Consider the following 22,486-nt stretch of genomic DNA (forward strand, 5'->3'; position numbering starts at 1 on the left):
AAAGAGCAACAAATCAAACACAACAAAATTTATAAGAAAGACAGAGCAACAACCCAGAAAATATATACTAATAACGACAGTCAAGATATAAACGGTAAAGAGAAATATTGAAACAATGAACAATAAAATGTATTACCTTCACCATTTGATGAACCCCAAAACAATAGATTCAACAACTCATTTCATACCATAAACCCCAAATCAAACAAAAAAAAACCATACCTTTGATGATTAAATAGTGTTTGGTACAGTGAAATAAAAATTCTGACAAAAAAAAAAAAAAAAAAAAAATAAGCAAATAAATCCTAAATCAAACAAAGAACAATACCTGTTGAGAATAGAAATTAATCGTGGCTGAAGCAATACAAACAACAGCACGAGCAGAATACACAAAGCTGGGGCGATGAACGAAAGCAGCGAAAGAATATGATTTAGTAAGGAAACATTATAAACTTGGGAGCATGTCAGGTAACCAATTATAGATAGACAAATGATTAAGTTTTTGATACTGGTGCTCAAATATTTTAGATGTATGAAAAAATGATTGTTTGACCCAAACCTGCTATGATTCATTACTCAACCCACCCATTTTGTCACCTTATAAGAGTGTGTTAATCTGACTTTCTAATTATAGTTATATATCCATCTCTAACTCATACTTAATTACAAAGTTAATTCTAACATAAATTTTCAATTATGAAAAACAATATATTAGTTTTCTCAAGTACACAACATTGTACCAACATTAATGAGCATAAAAATAAAGATATATTTGTGTGATTAATCTCATTATGCCTTAAGTATAAATGCCTTAAGATATATTAGTTTTCTAGTAAAAAACCCATGAAATCACGGGTTTATTAAATGACAAACCTTTAAATAAAAGAGAGAGAAAAAAGTAATGCATCTCATCTCATAAAAGAGAGGGAAAAAAAAATGTAAAAAATTACATCATAAAGCAACTCATTAAAAATCATGTCATTAGAGTTCATCCTCATCTTGACGTCCACTGCAATCATAATTTTAACTCATATATCCACATTCCAAATTTTCCAGCAAATCACAAAACATCTGCATTTGAACTCTCTTTTTATTGACCCTAAAAAGTCAAACCTGCAACATATCCTTGCATATTAATGATCGCATTGCATATATACTTACAAAATTCTGAAGTTTCAGTAGAGCAAATCGAATAACAAAAAGCACCAACTTAAGTTATACCATTGTGGTTATCAAAAATCATGATGTCAATACACGTTAGTCAATTTGAGTCAGTAATTCAAGCAAGCACAATGGTTTGACATTTAGGATCAAGTATCCATATTCCAGCAGGCTCATTTGCTTTCTTTTCGCTTGCGGTTTTAGCCCTTAGTCATTCTATACAATGGTGGTGTAATCCCATTATCATCAAATCAAAGGTTAGAGGTAAACCAATTCATTCTTTAATATGCATATGTTTACACGTATATTTTAAAATTCAAAATGAATACGTAAAAGAGCCCACTAAATGGGTTCAAAAAAAAAAAACCCACTTGTTCCTTCTTTTTTACATTCAAAAATCTTAGTCACAATCTTTAAAACTTCTTGTTCTCTTGCAGATATTTCAGATAATAATTAAATAAATAATTCATTTAATCTCGTACGATGTGGCATGAAGATCGAAAAGATTACCTATAAGCCCATACTTTTGTAAGAAATTATCTGCTGTGGCAGCATCCCAATCATACTGATGCTTCGTGGGTTCTTCAGGCTTAGGCTCAATACGAAGCGTTCCTGCATGTAAGCGAGAGAAAATTGTTTATATACGTATAGCGGTTACTCTATTTTCTCTATAAATATTCTTCATTTACTTTGAACATCAAATTTGTAACTATAAAAGTTTTAGTAATTATATATACTTGTATACTGTTACTACTAACTTCAATGTAATTATAATACTAAATACTTATTATCGTTTGACATTCAAAGTCAAATAGGACAGCTAATATAGAAAATTTAACTGCATAGTTTGATTTATAGACAGACATATCAGTTGCTTATTAGCTACTTCTAGAGACCCAATGAATGAGAAGTTCCAAAATGATATCTCAAAATGAAAAGTACCTGTAAATCCAATATTCCTTTTATAAGCTACATCAGCTTTAAAAAATCGTGCCTGTAAACACCAGCATTGCATGATATATCCTAGTCACAATGTTATCAATCTCATTTTCTTTATAGTATTACTTAAGTTAGTTGTACTAAAAAATTTAAAATGAAAAATTCACTCTGGTGACAATCTTACCATATGATCGAGCTCTCTTTCCATATCAGTGCTCAAAAGAGTCTGATAACCTTCACGAACACCCAAAAAGACATAATTTTCACCCCCGAGATAATGTGTAACCTGTTTTTTTTTCAATTGGCATGGTAAAGCTCACATCAACAAAATAAAAAACCTTCCTTTCTCCTTTTTACATTAAATTGATTAATTACCGACCTCTATTGCTTTCTTAAATTGAGCCGTATCATAGGCATATACTCCATGTACAGATATACCATGGCTAAAGAGTTAGTACCATCTTCCCATGGCCACATCTTAGTAGCCATATACTTTCGTAAGAAATTAGCCATGGTTATATCTAAGGTTAGTACATATAATTAACCAAAAAAAGATTGTTGCATAAATCAAACTAATGACAGATTTAACATCACATAAGAAAGAATAAATACAAAGTTTTAACAAACTAATCAAAATGCATATGGTTATCTCTAAAGCAGTTGTACATGAGAACATATTTGCAAAGAACATAATAAGTGAGCATGCCAAAAAGATGTGATATACCTTCTCATCAAAGATGACCATATCAAGTTGGCAAGTTTTATTCCAAAAACTCAATATCCTAACCTTCAACTTCCAACGAACATATTAGCTCAAGAACAACGTCTCGTGCTGAAGGTCAAACTTGTGGTGCACCTGATACAATCCCACACTCATCTTTGTTACAAAGTATAAAAAAAATATTATTATATTAATAATATTTCTAAAGGGTATGATGGTAATTTTTTGGTCTAAACTTGAAGGAGGTTACCTCAATTAGCCAGTCAATTAGTATAGCTCTCATCATCTCATTGATATCAGATTGTTGTGTTAACATATAATTAGCTGAAACCATGTCATAACTCATAACTCTGCAATTCAAAGAACCTGTATTAGTTATCGTGTGATACCAAAACACAATCAAAAACTCGATTTTCAATGCATTAAACACCACGTGGCGTACCAAACTTCAGGATTTCTAATGCAATGTGTAATAATTAGAAAGTAAAGTACTTCAATTGAGCAATTTTTAATTTCAAGTGAGGCAATTTCATGTTCTTTCATTTGATAACCTCTTTATGAACCTGCTATATCACAATAAAATGTAAGAAGCATCCTAAAGGTAAAACTTAAACAAATAGATTCAAATATTATTTCAAGTTAGAAAGGAAACTGAGTGAGACCCCATCTTTCTATGTCATTTTATCATATACATGGAGTGCGTTTAAGAAAAATGCATATCTTGATTCAAGTCACAATTTCTAATACATACAAGATTACAAAACCATAAATAGTATACACAAACAAAACAACCCTACAAAATACAAAAACGGAAATGAATACTTGTAATGCTAAATATTTTGATCATAATCCAAACTTGATAGTAATCTCTATATGAATTCAAGTTGAAAAATTAAAACAAAAAATATGACATGGAAACTGAAAACTTATCAGGCATAAAATCGAAATATTAGCTTAAAGAAACACATCAAAATCTATTAATTTGAAAAAATAAATCACAAATTTAGCCATTTTTCATTTGGACATTTCATCAAACACTTAGTGTGCAGCATTTAGTGTGCATACAAGAAACATAACCTTTCAAAAGTAATACCTCTATAATTGAAAAAATAAAAGTAAGAACCCTGCAACTGAATCAACTATAACTATAAATATATAGGAACAAACGATAACAGTACTTATAATACTAATCTTAATTACACAAGATCCTCTTGAAAGACATGTCCTCCTGATACTCACAATATAATTTTTCATCCCTTCACAACTTCAAATTTAAATATCTTGTAATAGTCCAAATCCCCTGAATAGATTATATTTTAAATTTGTGGTTAGTTAATCATTTAAAATAGGGGAATATTGATATTTATGACATTAACATAAATCACGAGGATCATCAAAATGAAACGACCCAACCCGCGGTTAAAACGTCCCATAATTTTTTTTTATAACAATTAATACTATTAAAACGATGCCATGATTATGTTTTCCAATTATCTTTAAAACAGCTACTAGTACGAATGACATTAACAACGCACGCTACATAATTTAAAACCATATTTATCAAATCCGATTACATAACCAAAAGACACTAATAAGTTTTCCGACAAAAGATCGAGCATGGTGATTGGGAACGTCTACCCAATCCTATGTAACCCAAAAAGCCGAGTCTTCTAAAAATCACAAGCTAGCTCACTAGTTCCCCGTACTTACCCTTGCCGCCATCATGCGAACCTATAAAAATAAAGTCAACGAGAGGGTAAGCTAATGCTTAGTGAGTGAGAATATACCACATACATATATATGCATAAAATGGACACGCCACACAATGATAAACAAGTAGCACATACCGGAGTCCGAGCATAGAGGCAAGATAATCTAAGCATACAGTACGATCGCTATATAACAAGCTAATATAACAACAATGTAAGTACACCAACAACGATATGTACAACGCCGTCAAGCTACACCCGGATGGCTAGCTACATCACAACAATACGACGAAAATATATATAACAATGCATAAACCGCCCAAGGTTAACCCCTTAACCCAATACCAAATGAAGATTGGCCGAAACTACACGAGCCTTAGTAAATCCGCACCACACGCGACTACTATCTTCAATACCATCACAACATCGAGGTTGACCGAAACTACACGAGCCTTAGTGAATCCGCACCACACGTGACCGCTACCTCAATAAGATGACCGAATCTACACGCGTCATCGTGAATCCGCACCACACGTGATTCACCTCCCAAATCAAAACCCATGGTTCCGAGATTATATAAATCCACATCACAAGCCCATGTGATAATGTTCACACGAAGTGTGCACCTCGCCAAAGGTGGTCAACCAAAACGCACAACCGTGCCAATTGGACCTATTACACAAGTCCATCAGATCCACCTATATGTGAAGTGAGCTCTATAGCCGAGGATCACTTCACCCAACCCGCACCCATCCTATACATACATATGCACATAGTATATTGACACTCACCTTGAAAACTTGATGGATGTAAAACCAAAATCCGCAATCGCCAATGGAAAGCACCTATTCCATTTATCACATAACAAACAACACAATTAGGGTGGATTACAAACAACCCATATTGACACTTAGTGCAATTTCGACCCAAAAGATCTTCCAAGCACAAACCATGCCCAAACTAACCAATAATCACTAACACAAGTGAGAATGGTCCTAATACACTAATTAAACCCAAATCATAAGTGCTAAACACTTACCTTGCCCAATTTGACCATAAACCCTAATTTTGACCCATTTCAAAATTAGTCCACCCAAACACACCCAAATGTGTTCCAACACTTCCATAATCACTAACAATAGTGATCATACCCAATTTACAAGCCTTAAACTTGACCAAAACATCAACCTACCCAAAATCCACCAACGACACTATAAAACCCGATTACTAGCATCACCAAACTCACTTCATGAGTTTAATGGGTTTCTCAACAAATCAAGTTCAAACCTTAACTTTGAATATCAAATCAAATAATGAAATTCGGAGTTAGGACTTACCAACACTATCAAAACATAGCCAAGAACGAGATGAACAACTTTAACACTTGAGCTTTCACCCGAATCGACCTTCTTCTTCCCCAAATCGAGCTCTCTCTCTCTCAAATGGGTTTATCTCTCTAAAAATGGTTGGGAGTGTTTGTGTGGGTGTAAAATGAGACAGAGATAAGATTGGATCTGCATTTGTCGTCTACAAATCGTTTCCTAAGTGAAAAGACCATTTAGCCCCTTAAAAACCCCAAATTTAAGGTTAAATTTGTAACGTGCCAGCACCAATATTGCGGCCGTAATCCCCAAAATTGTGGCCATAATCCCCAATATTACGGCCGTAATCTCCAAAAATGCGGTCGTAACTTGGCTGTTTTCAGAAACATGTCACCCTGCTCAAAAGTTGCGGCCGTAAGGCCATAAATTACAGCCGTAATTTTTGGTTTTCGGGCCCTTTTTGTTTTATGACTAGATTAAACAAACGTGGCTAAAGTCAAACACAATAAAGATCGAATACGCACCTTTGGACTTCGTACGTCGACCAAAGCAACATGCCAAAGGAAAACTGGGTGTTACAACTCTCCCCCACTTAAATTCGATCACTTCCCCGTGATCCTAGTCACTTAACGAATCCGGACCTACACTCTACGGTCCTTCGACATGCTTCCACACCTGATGTTGACAATAATCCCAGCAATCCGAAAACCTTACACCACACTTCTAGGCGGCCTTTCTCAATGAGTCACCTTTCCAAATTACACCGTCATCCGGGATCTACCAAATCCACGAATCCGAGCACAAGAACTCGCTCAATCACTCACATCGGGAAAACTCAACCAATCTCGTACCGAGATATCAACCCTTAGCATACCCTTACCAAGTACAATGCTAAAGTAACCACGTCCCAAAAATAAGGTCGACAACCAAACGATGAAGACCGAATAAAAGCGAATCCTTACGGATAACACTTACCACTTAACATCCCTTGTAGTGCGCAAACACGGCTAATACGCAATTACCGCAAACACGTGAGCAAAACATGGGCATCACTAATCACACATCATGGTCCTCCCGATCGAACCACCGGCGCATAAACAACCAATAGTTCTCAGATCCAACATCATGAAAGCTGGCCGAAACTACACGCGCCTTAGCGAATCCGCACCACACGCGACTCACTACCTCCACCGCAACAACAATCTGGATTGGCCGAACATACACACGCCCTAGTGAATCCGCACCACACGAGAGTCATTATCCCAATAGAATGACCGCATCCACACGTGTCCTTGTGAATCCGCACCACACGCGATTCACCACCCAAAATACCATAACACAGGAATGGCACTCCCATTAGATAATGTTATACCATGCCGATATAATGCTACTCCCAAGGTGAAGTTAGCAGACCGAGTCAACGGCCATAACCCACCAATCACACACGATCTTTTGACCTCAATCAACGAGTGGTGTAGCATCGCGCGTTGCGCACACCATAGTGAATCCTAACGGAATACACTAACCAATCACCACAAGCAAAAGTATATACGCATACCTAGAATCATTCCACACCGCCTGGAATTTCCGCACATGAGCTATACGCACACGCGAACATTGCTATCACAATCGAGCCAAGAACCACCTATATCGCACATAGGCACAACAATAATTCTTTAGAAGAGAATTCTGCACGCACATCCCTTAACCGGGGATCTCACCTTGCTCGTCAACACGTCCATTTATCTCCTAATGAGACTCACCACATTACCACCTCGGTGATAATATAAATCCAAAACCATAAGTACAATTTATTCCAAACCATACTTTTACCACAATCGACCAATGTAGGTCTAACGCTAGCTTCGAATCTATATGAGCATCGTCCAATATCAACACACTAGAACATCTTCGTGCGAGAGTTTAAACTCCCCACTTAGAACTCCGTTCCATAACCACATCATCGAGATAACAGTATCCCGCGAAACCACTATCCACTCATCGTTGACTTAGTCAACCGTCGAGTCAGTCTCCGTCTCACCGAGACTCATACAACTAATATGCTAAAGAAAGACAAGATCCATCCGTCTTGTATTCCATAATATTCCCATCACGATATCTTGCTCCAACCTTGAGCACACGAAGGACTTCGGATCGTCCTTCTCCACTTCATTCAAATCGTTCATTAACACGAACACAAAACATCTCTCTTGCAATCGTCCGATTGCTATGGCTTGTCAAATTCCGCCTAGTCACTCATGTACCTAAGGGTTTCTATAGGGTACCCTAAGTACAATGTAACCACAACCATCGAAATCGCAGATCATGCCAGCAGGTATAAAAAGGCACCTGACATCGCGTCACGTAGACTTCATTATCTACATACATCGAGATCAAACACTCGATCTCTAGGGTCCCATCCACCCGATAAACCTCATGGTTCCCCATCCTCAACACAAAAAGCGAACACACGCTTAACAACCGAATACCAATGCCCATTCCCATGGCTTGGTAGAAACATTTCCTAAACACTAAGGAATGCTTGGTTGCACCAAGTCTTACGCCCTTCATCCGTCAATCCAAAATGTCACCATAGGGTAATTCCATTAGGAATGTCCCCCTAACAATAATACGCACAACACAATCGAAACCTTAAGGGTCTCACTCGAACGAGCTTAACGACCCGATACCAACCAAATGCCTAAGCATCCAAAGATTCGCACAATAGAGTCAAGGCACAACACACTACTCATACACTATATTTAGTGCAACCCGAAACTATAAACGTAAACCGCCCGCTCGCTACGGATTATCCCCAGCGGAGAATAAAGTTTAGCTAAAACTTACGTACACACCGCATGTTACTACAAACGGACAACATACAATATCACACTAAAAGTACCTGATGCAGCATCGTTGGACTTCCGTGCTCCCCTACCCATCAAGTAGTCGCGCTCTAACCTCTCAACCCGATCGTCAAACGATTCGGAACACTCCGACTTTCGGTATCCCTCCTTCCGACAAACGAAGCACCTGATCGTGCCTGAAGGTACACCTGTACAATCTCGTGCCAAGTGACCTCGTTCTGCACACTTAAAACATGTAGGCCCGTAACCTCCCTTACTCCTCTTCTTCGCATTCCTGATGCCTTCAGGAGTACTTCGCGCCCTCTTACCAGGAGCACCATGTGACTCTAACCTTGCAAGTACTTCTTCATCATCACTACCTCGAGGTTTGGAAAACCTCTTCTCAAACTCTTCCCTTACGACTTTAGTCACTTGGTCTCGGACCATTTCGGTTACCCGTCCTTCGATTGACTCCTTGACTACTTGTCTAACTTCGTTGGCCAAACCCGAGACATAGTGTTTGATCGCGGCTTCAACCCTTACCGTTAACTCATTCTTCCCTTCATGAGTAGGTCCGTCCGTTCCGTATTCATCTTCCGTCTTCATTATAAGGAATGCAAAACGATTAAACCACGAACGTATAAAAATCTACACGCACAACACCGCCCCATCTTGCTCAACACTCGTTGTACTTCGCTTGATGAACACGATTTGCACCCGTAACAATGGTAGCTAGTTATTATTACGCGCACACGCCGTATCAACTTGTTAGTACAACGACCGCCTCGCTCGATGTTTTAAACCAACACAAACAAAAATTCTACGCAATATAAACACACGCAAGAATAATATCACGATACATGCCACAATCCTAGTTAGTTCACCTACACGCTAAGGCAATAACCAAATCCCCGTCAGACCCGTTCTCCTACAAGTCCCGCAACAAATAAGCACACACAAAAGTCTAAGTCTAGGCACCTATCTCAAGTCGCCTAAATCCCTTTGACCATGCTATGATACCACTTGAAACGACCCAACGCGCTGTTAAACTGTCCCATAAATTTTTATTTTTTTATAACAATTAATACTATTAAAACGATGCCATGATTATGTTTTCCAATTATCTTTAAAACACCTACTAGTACGAATGACTTTAACAACGCACGCTACATAATTTAAAACCATATTTATCAAATCCGATTACATAACCAAAAGACACTAATAAGTTTTCCGACAAAAGATCGAGCATGGTGATTGGGAACGTCTACCCAATCCTATGTAACCCAAAAAGCCGAGTCTTCTAAAAATCACAAGCTAGCTCACTAGTTCCCCGTACTTACCCTTGCCGCCATCATGCGAACCTATAAAAATAAAGTCAACGAGAGGGTAAGTTAATGCTTAGTGAGTGAGAATATACCACATACATATATATGCATAAAATGGACACGCCACACAACGATAAACAAGTAGCACATACCGGAGTCCGAGCATAAAGGCAAGATAATCTAAGCATACCGTACGATCGCTATACAACAAGCTAATATAAAAATGTAAGTACACCAACAACGATATGTACAACGCCAATAAGCTACACCCGGAGGGTTAGCTACATCACAACAATACGACAAAAATATATATAACAATGCGTAAACCGCCCAAGGTTAACCCCTTAACCCAATACCAAATGAAGACTGGCCGAAACTACACGAGCCATAGTAAATCCGCACCACACGCGACTACTATCTTCAATACCATCACAACATCGAGGTTGGCCGAAACTACACGAGCCTTAGTGAATCCGCACCACACGTGACCACTACCTCAATAAGATGACCGAATCTACACGCGTCATCGTGAATCCGCACCACACGTGATTCACCTCCCAAATCGAAACCCACGGTTCCGGGATTATATAAATCCACATCACAAGCCCATGTGATAATGTACACACGAAGTGTGTACCTCGCCAAAGGTGGTCAACCAAAATGCACAACCGTGCCAATTGGACCTATTACACAAGTCTATCAGATCCACCTATATGTGAAGTGAGCTCTATAGCCGAGGATCACTTCACCCAACCCGCACCCATCCTATACATACATATGCATATAGTATATTGACACTCACCTTGAAAACTTGATGGGTGAAAAACCAAAATCCGCAATCGCCAATGAAAAGCACCTAACATAACAAACAACACAATTAGGGTGGATTACAGATCAACCCATATTGACACTTAGTGCAATTTCGACCCAAAAGCACTTCCAAGCACAAACCATGCCTAAACTAACCAATAATCACTAACACAAGTGAGAATAGTCCTAATACACCAATTAAACCCAAATCATAAGTGTTAAACACTTACCTTGCCCAATTTGACCATAAACCCTAATTTTAACCCATTTCAAAATTAGTCAACCCAAACACACCCAAATGGGTTCCAACACTTCCATAATCACTAACACTAGTGATTATACCCAATGTACCAGCCTTAAACTTGACCAAAACATCAACCTACCCAAAATCCATCAACAACACTATAAAACCCGATTACTAGCATCACCAAACTCACTTCATGAGTTTAAATGGGTTTCTCAACAAATCAAGTTCAAACACTAACTATGAATATCAAATCAAATATGTGATGACCGGAGAATTTTCGACTAAATTTAAACTTAATCTTTATATGATTTCGATACGATAAGAAAAGTCTATAATGTTGAGTCTCAAAAATTTTGAAACTATATTCGTATAACCAATTACCCTCTGACTGTCCCCGATGATTCACGAACCATTGCTTGTAAATATGTGGATATATATAAATATGTGTATATATATTAATACATGAGTATATAATAATTTGAAATTTTAAAATATAATTTAAACATTAAAACTAAATATGTAAGATAAGATATAAAATAATTAAATTGTACTTAAAATGAATTTATATATATATATATATATATATATATATATATATATATATATATATATATATATATATATATATATATATATATATATATATATATATATATATATACATATAGTGTATAAATATTAGTAAACATTACATAAAGTGATAAATTATAACATTAATATACTAAAAACAATTACAAGTTAATGTATAGTTGATATAGTAATATTATTATTACTTTCATTATTATTATTAATAGTAATATCAATACTAATATTATTATTATTGTTACTGTCATTAAAGAGTTATGATTAACAAAAATAATAGTGATAAATAATAATCTTATTATAAGAAAGACTAAAATTATAATCTATGTATGATTTAAATAATGTTAGTAATTAAAAATATCATATATTATTATTATCATTATCCTTAATAATAATAATATTATTATTACTATTAGATTATTGTTATTCTATTTTTGTTTTACTATTACATTTTGTTTTCTTTTATCATTATATAAAAAGTATTAATATTATTAATATATTTTTAATTATTAAGATCAATTATATCAAATACAAATATATAAATATAAAAAAAATATATAAATTCAGATATATAAGAACTGATAATTTATAGGCGTGATTTATTTTCTCCTATCTCTATCATTTTATATTTTATTTTATTTTTATTTTTTTACTTCTGCCTTTCTCTTTCAACTCGTGAACCATTGTCGGATCAATCATCACCATAAAACAAACCAGTAGTTGAATTCTATTATTTGTAACATCATATAGTGATGTGTTATCTGCAAGTCAAAACAAAAACCCAAATTAGGAGAGCAGTGTATATTTTTTTTTTCTGTTCTCTGTACGCCTCAATTTTTTTTTCCTTAATTCAATTTCGAACAAATTAGCAAAATCTATAACTGCTATTGTTTTAGGAATCATCTAGTTAATCTTCCTGTAAAATAGCATCCTTTAATTCTTTTTTATCAAGATCGAATTTCGAAGTCAAAGTTGTAATTTCAAAAGTCAACCTTTTTGTTCATCAAAAAATTCGATTTCCAGTTGATGTTTTAGGTTCAATTGGGGATTCATAAAGATTATACAAGTGATTTAGAACCTTTTTCATGTTATAATTACTATCTAAAACTTTCTAAAATTCATAATCAAATTTTTTTTTTTTTTTATAACAGCGACGAGCTGTGAACTGTTTTTATTTATTTATTTTTGGTTTGTTAATCAAATTAAACATTATAAATCGTTTATGATTATAAATCCTAAAACTATTTACTACGTATTCAAACTTCGTGATTAAAGATTTCAGTAGTAATAAAAGTTTTAATGAAGAAGATGAAGAACATAATATACGGGTTATATAAATTCAGTGGTATTAGAAAACAGAAAAACAGAAACAGATTCGCTGGTTAAGGTGTTAGTATGGGAGCGGGAGGTCTTGGGTTCGATTCTGGTCCACGACAATTCTTTTTAGGAGAAGCATATAAGGGTATACACAATTTATTTTTATTTCTATTATTATTATTATGATCATTAATATTATTGTTATGAAAATTATTATTAATTATTAATGTTATTATTACAATTGTTACTATAAGTAGTATAAACATTATAAATATTATTATGTTATTATTAAGTAATAGTAATAGTATTATTATTATTACTATTGTTAGTATTATTATTATTAAATATTATGACTATTATGATTATTAAGATTATTATCATTATTGTTATTATTATTAGAATTATAGTTATTAAGGTTATGGGTACTAATATAAGTATTACGATAGAAACTTCATTTATTATTACTATTATGATTATAGTTACAAATAAGATTTTTAGTATTATTAATGCTATTACTAATATTAATATTATCATTCAAAGTATAAAAGTTATCATTCTACTACTAGTATAAGAATTATTATCATTATTATGATTATTACTATTATTATTATTATAGAAAAAAAGAGGGGTTATCAAATCATTATCATAAGTATCGTTAACAGAAAAATTAATATTTTACAATTATTATTATTATTATCAATATCATTATTTTTATTATCATTAATAAAATTATTAACATTATTATTATAATCAAATACAACTTTTATTTATATTATTATCTATATAAAAATATACATATAAGTATGTTACATATAAGTATAAATCAATTAGATTAACAACCTATATATAAATATTCGTATATAACAAATTAAGTATTTTTAATATATGTATATATAACTATATAGATAATAATCATTTTAAAAAATATATACAAATTAATTACATAATATATAAAGTTATAATTGTTCGATTACAAGTATATGTGTTAATATATATATGAATAATATAGGTTCGTGAATCCGAGGCCAACTCTACACTTGTTCAATGTCGTCATATGTATTTTTACTACAAAATACAGTATGGTGAGTTTCGTTTGCTCCCTTTTTAAATGCTTTTGCAATATATATTTTTGGGACTGAGAATACATGCACTGTTTTTATAAATGCTTTACGAAATAGACACAAGTGATCGAAACTACATTCTATGGTTGGATTATCGAATCGAATATGCCCCTTTTTAGCTTGGTAGCCTAAGAATTAGGAAAATGGCCCCTAATTGACGCGAATCCTAAAGATAGATCTATGGACGTTGACACGTCCCATTCGGGTTACGAATGCTTTAGTACTTCGATTATCATGTCCGATGAGAGTCCCGGAATGATGGGGATATTCTATATGCATCCTGTTAGTTCGGTTATCAAGCGTTCACCATATGAATGATTTTTATCTCTATGCAGTTTGCGAAATTCCTGATATGAGATGTATTTTTTTATGAGAAATGGAAATGAAAATCATGTGGTCTATTAAATTAATGGAAATGATTGTTTATGACAAACTAATGAACTCACCAACTTTTTGGTTGACACTTGAAAGCATGTCTATTCTCAGGTATGAAAGAAATCTTCTGCTGTGCATTTACTCATTTTAGAGACCTTACTTGGAGTCATTCATGACATATTTCAAAAGACGTTGCATTCGAGTCGTTGAGTTCATCAAGATTATTATTAAGTCAATTATAATTGGATATATTATGAAATGGTATGCATGCCTGTCAACTATCGATGTAATGAAAGTTTGTCTTTTAAAACGAATGCAATGTTTGTAAAATGTATCATATAGAGGTCAAATACCTCGCGATGTAATCATATGTTATGGTATTCGTTCTTATGGATTAGGACGGGTCTTTACAAAATAATGAAATTCGGAGTTAGTACTTACCAACACTATCAAAACATAGCCAAGAACGAGATGAATAACTTTAACACTTGAGCTTTCACCCGAATCGACCTTCTTCTTCCCCAAATCGAGCTCTCTCTCTCTAAAATGAGTTTATCTCTCTAAAAATGGTTAGGAGTGTTTGTGTGGGTGTAAAATGAGATAGAGATAAGATTGGATCTGCATTTGTGGTCTACAAACCGTTCCCTAAGTGAAAAGACCATTTAGACCCTTAAAAACCCCAAATTTAAGGTTAAATTCGTAACCTGCCAGCACCAATATTGCGGTCGTAATCCCCAAAATTGCGGCCGTAATTCCCAATATTACGGCCATAATCCCCAAAATTGCGGTCGTAACTTGGCTGTTTTCATAAACATGTCACCGTGCTCAAAGGTTGCGGCCGTAAGGCCATAAATTGCAGCCGTAATTTTTTGTTTTCAGGCCCCTTTTGTTTAATGACTAGATTAAACAAACGTGGCTAAAGTCAAACACAATAAAGATCGAATACGCACCTTTGGACTTCGTACGTCGACCAAAGAAACATGCCAAAGGAAAAACGGGGTGTTACACAAAATGAATGAATGAACACAAAACCTGGATACGGCACAAATGAATACAACACCTGATTTGATTCTGAAAGAGCTATCACTGGTCGCGTAAATAAATAAACAATCACAAATGGAAAAACTTGCTTTAATTCTGAAAGAACACGAAACCTGGATACCGCATAAATGAATGAAAGATCAGCGTTCAGATACCTTCATAGAAAAATTATAATCACCGATATTCAATTGATAATGATTGGAAGATAATTACATTATATTGAAAACATGCTCTAATTTTGGGCCAGATGTTAATTGATTGAAAGATTTAATGAAAGAATCGATTGCATAAAAGTGAAGAAAATAAACCCTAATTTTGGAACGTAAAACTGATGCAATCTGGTGAAGAGGATGTTATCAGATGTGTTTGAGATTGGAGCATGTTATTTAGTTGAAACCCTAACATTATGGATCTCCTTAAGTCGATTTGAATCGATCTGTAACCCTAACAGTGGATTTCACCGTAAAAAATTGGATACGCATTTGAAATCGATCTGTAACCCTAAAAAATTGGATATTAGGAGGAAAAAAATAGGACGGTTTTGTTTTGAAACTGTCGATTAGCCTCTAACCGCCGAATTAATTGATTTTGTATTCAAATTGTGGTCTAGCGGGATTCCAAGTCATCATACAGCAAATTAACTGACCAATTAAATTATTACACATAGGATGACACGTGGTGTAACATCCTCCCAATAGGGTCTAGAAGAAACGTTACTAATATCAAATAAACCAACATATTATAATACGAGAACAATACTAAATGCGAAAATTTAACTTTATTGAGTACGCAGCGGAAAATGAAATGTCGTTACAATAATGGAAATAACGATAAAGTAATTGTTCATATGCAGAAGTAATAAATGCGATATCTCTTGATCCTAAGTCCAAGTAGCATCACATAAGTAGTAGATAAGAAAGCTTGAATCAAACAGCACCTGAGACAAAACATGCTAAAGTGTCAACCAAAAAGGTTGAGTGAAGTTCATAGGTTTAACAAAAGTAGTTATCGTTGTTTTTAGACCACAAGATTTAGTTGTAAAGTTGATCTCCCGCAGGATCAAAAAGTAGATCTCGCAGATCCAAAAGTAGTACTGATTCGTGATATTTTAGACTAAACGTTTGTTTTGTTACCCCGATGATAAGTTGGCAGTACCTTATCACCATGTTTAAATCATTATTAAGTAATACAAATACATCACGGTCAAATGTATCGGGGACGTTACTCCCGATAGGCCTACCCCCAATAATTAAGAATGCCTTATCCTGAAAGCAATTAAAAAATATCACTGTGGGGTCTTAGTAGCATAAGCTAGTCATCGTACAGTTTAGGTTCGTACTTGTGTCTAAGTTGTTTAAAGTATAAAAGCAGCATGTGTCTCACCCCAGTAAGTATAAAAAGTGCTATAGCAATAAGAGTGGGGCTATGAAAGTCACCTTAGTAAGTAGAGAGAGAGTTATTCCTCGGAATAAAGAGTTGAACGAGTGAGCAGGAAAGTCAACCTATTGACGTTTAAGAGTAGTTAAGTGTTTTGCTCATGTTTAAGTTTAAGTATGTGTTTAAGTATAGTTTATTTTACTAAGTTTCTATTCCTAGTAAGTTACTATTTTTATAAAGTTTCCATTTTTAGAAAGTTTCTTATTTTACTAAGTTTCTATGACTAGAGAGTTTCTACTTTTATGAGTGTTTTTCATTTTAGGATACTTGCCGTATTAGATAAGCTTCCAATCACCCCTTTCCCTTCGAATGGCTAATTTAGATCTAGGGGCTTGAGCCATAGGACCCTTTAAATCGGAAATCCAAACCCTCTGCCTAGAATCTCGTAGAAACCATTCGTCAAGAAAGTTCGAAGATCTATACATCTCTAATACATATCCCAAAATGTTTTTGTGCTATAATATAAGTAGTAGGTTATAGGTGCTAGTAATAGTAATAGTGTATACATGTTAAGTACTAGTATAAGTAGTATTAGGGTTTAAGGTTTTAATATGTATATGTATATATAATTCGTATATATACATAAAAATATTTTTTTTTACATGTATATATGTATATATAAATCTAGGAGTGTTTATGTATATACTTATGAATAACAAGTTTATAATATGAATATGAATTAACAAAGATTAAAGTTTATGTAAATAGTTTAGGGTTTATGTTATACCTTTGAAGATTCAAGATAATTAACAAAGAAAAGATGAACACGATGAAGATGGAAGATCAAAGCCTTAAAAATCTTGAAGAACTCCTTGAAGATTCTTGAAGAACACGAAGAACAAGCTTGAAGATCCGAATACCACAAGAGAGGGAGAGGGAGAGATTGTTTTTGAGAGAGGATTTTGGTGTGATTTGTGAATGAGAAACTAGGAGTCTAGGAGTGTTTATATAGTGCAAGTATTAGAGTGTTAGTCAACATAAGGATGTTCTAATTAATGATTTTATTTTGTTTTATAATTTTTAGTCAACAAAAGGTGGTACTAGTTTATAATTAGTCAACATAAGGATGTACTAGTTTATACTTTATTTTTAGTCAACATAAGGATGTAATTGTTTAAGATTCTTTAGTCTCATTATTATTACTATTATTATTATTATTATTATTATTATTATTATTATTATGTTTATTATTATTTTTACATTTACTACATGATAAGTATTATTTTCTTTTTATTAATTCATGACTTGTATTTATTTTTATTTAGTTCCCAATTGTTTTATTATTTATATAAATGTCACTTTTTATTTATTACTTATAGATTAATAGTTATAAATAATATTATTGAAATGCATAAATTTTAATTAGCAGTGAGTGTCGAATAAAAGTTTATTATTTGGTCAACGTTAAATTGATTGTGTATATAACAACCCTTAAATAATTAATACGTATAGTCAGACAGTAAACCCTAGGGTCATTTCAGTAATTTCAGAAGTCAAAAAGTGAGGGTTGTTATAGTACCTCCCCGTTAATAAAAACTTCGTCCCGAAGTTTTAGGTAGACTTCTCGGATGCATCAACAGTTGAGAAGAGATGGGGATATTTCCGTTTCATATGGTCTTTGCGTTCCCAGGTATATTCGGGGCCTCTACGCGAATTCCAATAGACTTTAATGATAGGTATGTTGCTTTTACGCGTTTGTTTGACCTCTCCTTCCATGATTTCTATAGGTTCTTCAACGAAGTGCATTTTATCATTAATGTGAAGATCATTCAAAATGATGATGTTATACAAGTCATTTCAGTAAATTGGATACATGAAATGTGTTATGAATGGTATTGAGCTCATTTAAAACCTTGAGCATTTTATGCCACAATATTAGGGCAGACAAACAGAGAGGAGTTCGTGAAAATCACAGTCATGAAATTTGATAGAGATCTTCATTGTTTACAACAAGAATATTTTAATGATGAATATAAGTTGAAAAATAAAGTTTTATCACTATTGAATAATATGGATAAAACGATTCGTTTATAGGAAGAGTATAAACGAAGCTATCATAAAAGAGTGAAATGAGAAAATTAAATGTTCGCCTTAACTTTTGATGTAGTCACGATTGATTTCCGGAATTCAAGGAATTAAAGGAAATCTTCGTAATCTATAAGATTTGATTCTCCGGTATTTACGAAATTTTGAGATTTGTTTGATTAAATGCGGTGATTTGCCTCGATTGATGTGTTTGGAATTTTGCTATAAATTAGCTTCTTCCGTTTCATTATCTTCACCACTTCTATACTTTCTTTCTCAATTCAAACTTTCAAAAGATTAAGAAAATGCTAAATCCAGTTCTGATCCTGGTTATTATATTGACCATCTATGCAGTCATTCTTCTTTTTCTTTTACCGCCAGAGGAATCTGTTTACTTCTTCTATGCTCTTGGGGTTATAGTGTTTTTAATTATCCCGTGTCTTTATATTGCTATACGCATTGATATACACGGTTTGTAATTTCGGAGTCGTTATCGGGCTTTATATTTTCCCTTATATGTCGGAGCTTTATGTTTTTGTTTCTTCTTCCCGACTTCAAGTCAAGCGAGTAATGGTCCAGAATTCATAGGTATGAAGTTTTGAATGATCATAATATATAAAGTAGAAAGGAAAGGTAATAGCACGATTTGATTTGTCATATTACCAGAATATCTGAAAAAGACCGAATCATCAAGAAAAATATTTTCTTGATATGTTTAGAGGTTAAATAGAATGTAAGAGTCGTGTAACATGGCAAATGATGATTATAAAATCTATGAATCATCATCTTCCATTAAAAACTGAGCATGACTTACTGTAATATAATCACGTTGGCCTGACGTCATTATATTATATTAACTCATGCTTCAATTCCCAATCACTTCTTCAAAGCATTTATAATTTAAACTCGAATTTTACAGAATATAGAAACTAAAACAGTTTCCTTTATAAAGATATCGCAAAGAGATACTTAATTGCGAACGTGAATCGTTATGAAGATATCTTCCGAAATATAGAGGATATTTATGATGATATTTTGGAATTTCTAAGTTCGAAAGTTGATGAAGAAAAATTTTTCGCAAGCTTTTAACATGACTTTGGAGCAAGATATTCTCTAAAGATTTCACCGGATTCAGAATTTCCTGGATTCTTTGAATATAGGGTTTGGCCCTTGTGTTTGTCCTTGGTCTCCTCCATGGTTAGCTTAATCCGTTTTTCAGTTCTAAATTTTCTTTTGGGCTTTTCCAACGTACCATTCTTTATTATCAAACTGTTAGCCCTTAAGAACATCTATAGCATTTGCTGCTTCGTCAGCATTCTCAAGGTTAACGAATCTGAATCATTGATTGACAACCCGAGATGGTTTCAAGAAATTTTATTTTTAGATGATTAAACGTTGATTGTAATCGTCAATGGATCTAATGGTTGACGAATAGGCGTTGTTGATTTCAAAAGTAATGAATGATAATTTTGGTGGTTTGATGTGATAATTCATCATAGAATACGAATGAATATAATTCATGAATGTAGTGATCTTTAGGAAGATAACATCTGCTATAGCTTTACTTGAATTCTGATATGTCAAATTCAGAATATGTAATTTGATTTGAATGAAAATGGTTGTTCTTTGGTGCGCGGATACATATGTGGATGTAAGTAGTATAGTTACTAATTATTGAATCAGAATTTGAAGAATGTACAATGTAACATATTAATGTGAGATATAAATATTTCTCGGGTATTACCTACCCATTAAAATATTTTCACAATTAACAGTTTGTACAAAAGAGAAGATATACGTTCATATATGTATTCTTCAGATATAATATAGATTTAATGAGTTAATATAATATTAAACTCATTTGATTTGCGGTTGAAACGAGAATAAATAATCTCCAAAACCTTAGAGATTTCATAATTGTCGCGAAATATTTCGCTAATGAAGTTATGAATCAATACTTCATCGTTCATTGTTATTGATATACCTCAGTATATGATGTTGGTGCTCGTGGAATTCTTGTGAAATTCATAAGGCACGAATGATGTTTTCTAGAAAGTTTCGAGTACATCGAAAATGAAAGTATACAATCAATCATGTATTTGAGTAATACACTTGGTTTATTATGAAATGGAGTTTATTGTGTTGAAGCAGTGATTAACGATTGTTAAGTCATTAACGAAGGATGTACATCATAGCATATTAATGATATGAATTAATCAAGTAATACATACTAGTTAAGATTCACACGTAATAGCTTAGTATGAAAAGATTTATTATTGTTCCAATCCATATATATAAAGTATACATATGTAATTCTTCAGGAAGAATGAGTCAATACATCTTAACTCATTATTACTAATATTCCTTGGTATCTATGGGGCGTATGATGTTGATGTTTGAGGTACTGAGTGTGATGTTGAGGCGTGGAATGCGGATGTTTTCGTTGGTGAAGCTGGTGATGTTGGTGGTGATGCCGATGGTACTGGTGGTACTGGTTATGCTGCTGGTGCTGCTGCTGGTGTTCGTAGGTTTCGCACCATATTCTCCAGAGCCACTACTCGAGCGCGAAGCTCGTTAACTTCTTCTATTATTCCGGGATGATTGGCGGTTCAGACAAGTGGATGAATAAGATCTAAAATTTTAGATATTATATATTTGTGACTGGATATCCTGGAAATGAGGGTGAAAATAGTGTTCTGAACGGGTTCGCCAGTAAGTGCTTCAGGTTCTTCACCAAGAGGTGAATTCGGTTGGTGGAAGGGATCACCTTCTTCTTGTCTCCATTGATTAAGTTTACTACGAACTCATCCCCAATTCATCCAAAATAGATGATGGCTGATTGGTTGGTTCATTCCGGTTACGCTGCCATTGGAGCTCGAAGAGTTCGAGGAATCCATATTATGTGTTTGGAATTAGGGTTTTTGATATGAGATTAGTTTTGAATACTGGATGATATATTCGTCTCCTCGAATACGTGTATATAGCAAAAAGATTTCCGTAATTTATGGAGGGAATTTAGGAAAAGTGTTAAACAAAATCTATTAGGATAGATACGATAAGATATAATAAGATATGATGTGTCTTTACTTTAATAATGGCAGTATGACGTGTCGAGATCATAAAGTGATAAGTATGTAATCTAATAATCTTTTGATTAAAGACTTTCAATTCGTATACTGTGATAACCCAATGACATTTTTGAATTCGCAAACCGATGCATAAAGGCATAAGGCATATAGGTACGTGATATAACAGAGAGTTATATACGTTTGAGTGTGAGTAGTAACAATTATAAGAATTTCAAAATCATGGATAATATTTCATGTAATACATATGTAATACACATAACCATGATAGATGACTTATGAATGTCAAGAATTTCTGAAATCATTGTGTCACATTTAGATGCGGTGGTGTAATTGGATAGTACTCAGGAAAGTGAGCAGAGTTCTTAGATTAGCTCGGCATTCTAAGATAAGTAAAGTTTCTAAAGTATAGTGTAGCATTT

At 33.7% G+C, this 22,486-nt stretch overlaps 1 protein-coding gene across 1 annotated transcript; it reads right to left on the reverse strand.

Moving 5' to 3' along the window:
• Nucleotides 1–867: 867 nt before the first annotated feature.
• LOC139858502 (xylose isomerase-like) lies at nucleotides 868–3,531 on the reverse strand. The gene is made up of 6 exons (XM_071847348.1): nucleotides 3,072–3,531; nucleotides 2,825–2,956; nucleotides 2,285–2,386; nucleotides 2,104–2,155; nucleotides 1,672–1,773; nucleotides 868–1,113 (listed from the first exon to the last, which is right to left on the reverse strand). The coding sequence occupies exons 2-6, from the start codon at nucleotides 2,843–2,845 to the stop codon at nucleotides 1,100–1,102; spliced, it is 291 nt and encodes a 96-aa protein (XP_071703449.1). The 5' UTR covers nucleotides 2,846–2,956; nucleotides 3,072–3,531; the 3' UTR covers nucleotides 868–1,099.
• Between the last annotated feature and the right edge of the window lie 18,955 nt (nucleotides 3,532–22,486).

Source organism: Rutidosis leptorrhynchoides, chromosome 7, assembly GCF_046630445.1.
Source record: "Rutidosis leptorrhynchoides isolate AG116_Rl617_1_P2 chromosome 7, CSIRO_AGI_Rlap_v1, whole genome shotgun sequence".
NCBI classification, from domain to species: Eukaryota; Viridiplantae; Streptophyta; class Magnoliopsida; order Asterales; family Asteraceae; genus Rutidosis; species Rutidosis leptorrhynchoides.

Excerpts from the sequence above, each read along its gene's own strand:
- LOC139858502 (XM_071847348.1), bottom strand. The coding sequence starts at position 2,845 with ATGGTCATCTTTGATGAGAAG. Across the intron at positions 2,387-2,824 it reads TGGTCATCTTTGATGAGAAG|GTTACACATTATCTCGGGGG; the intron begins GTATATCACATC and ends AAAAAAAAACAG. Across the intron at positions 1,774-2,103 it reads AAGGAATATTGGATTTACAG|GAACGCTTCGTATTGAGCCT; the intron begins GTACTTTTCATT and ends GCTTACATGCAG.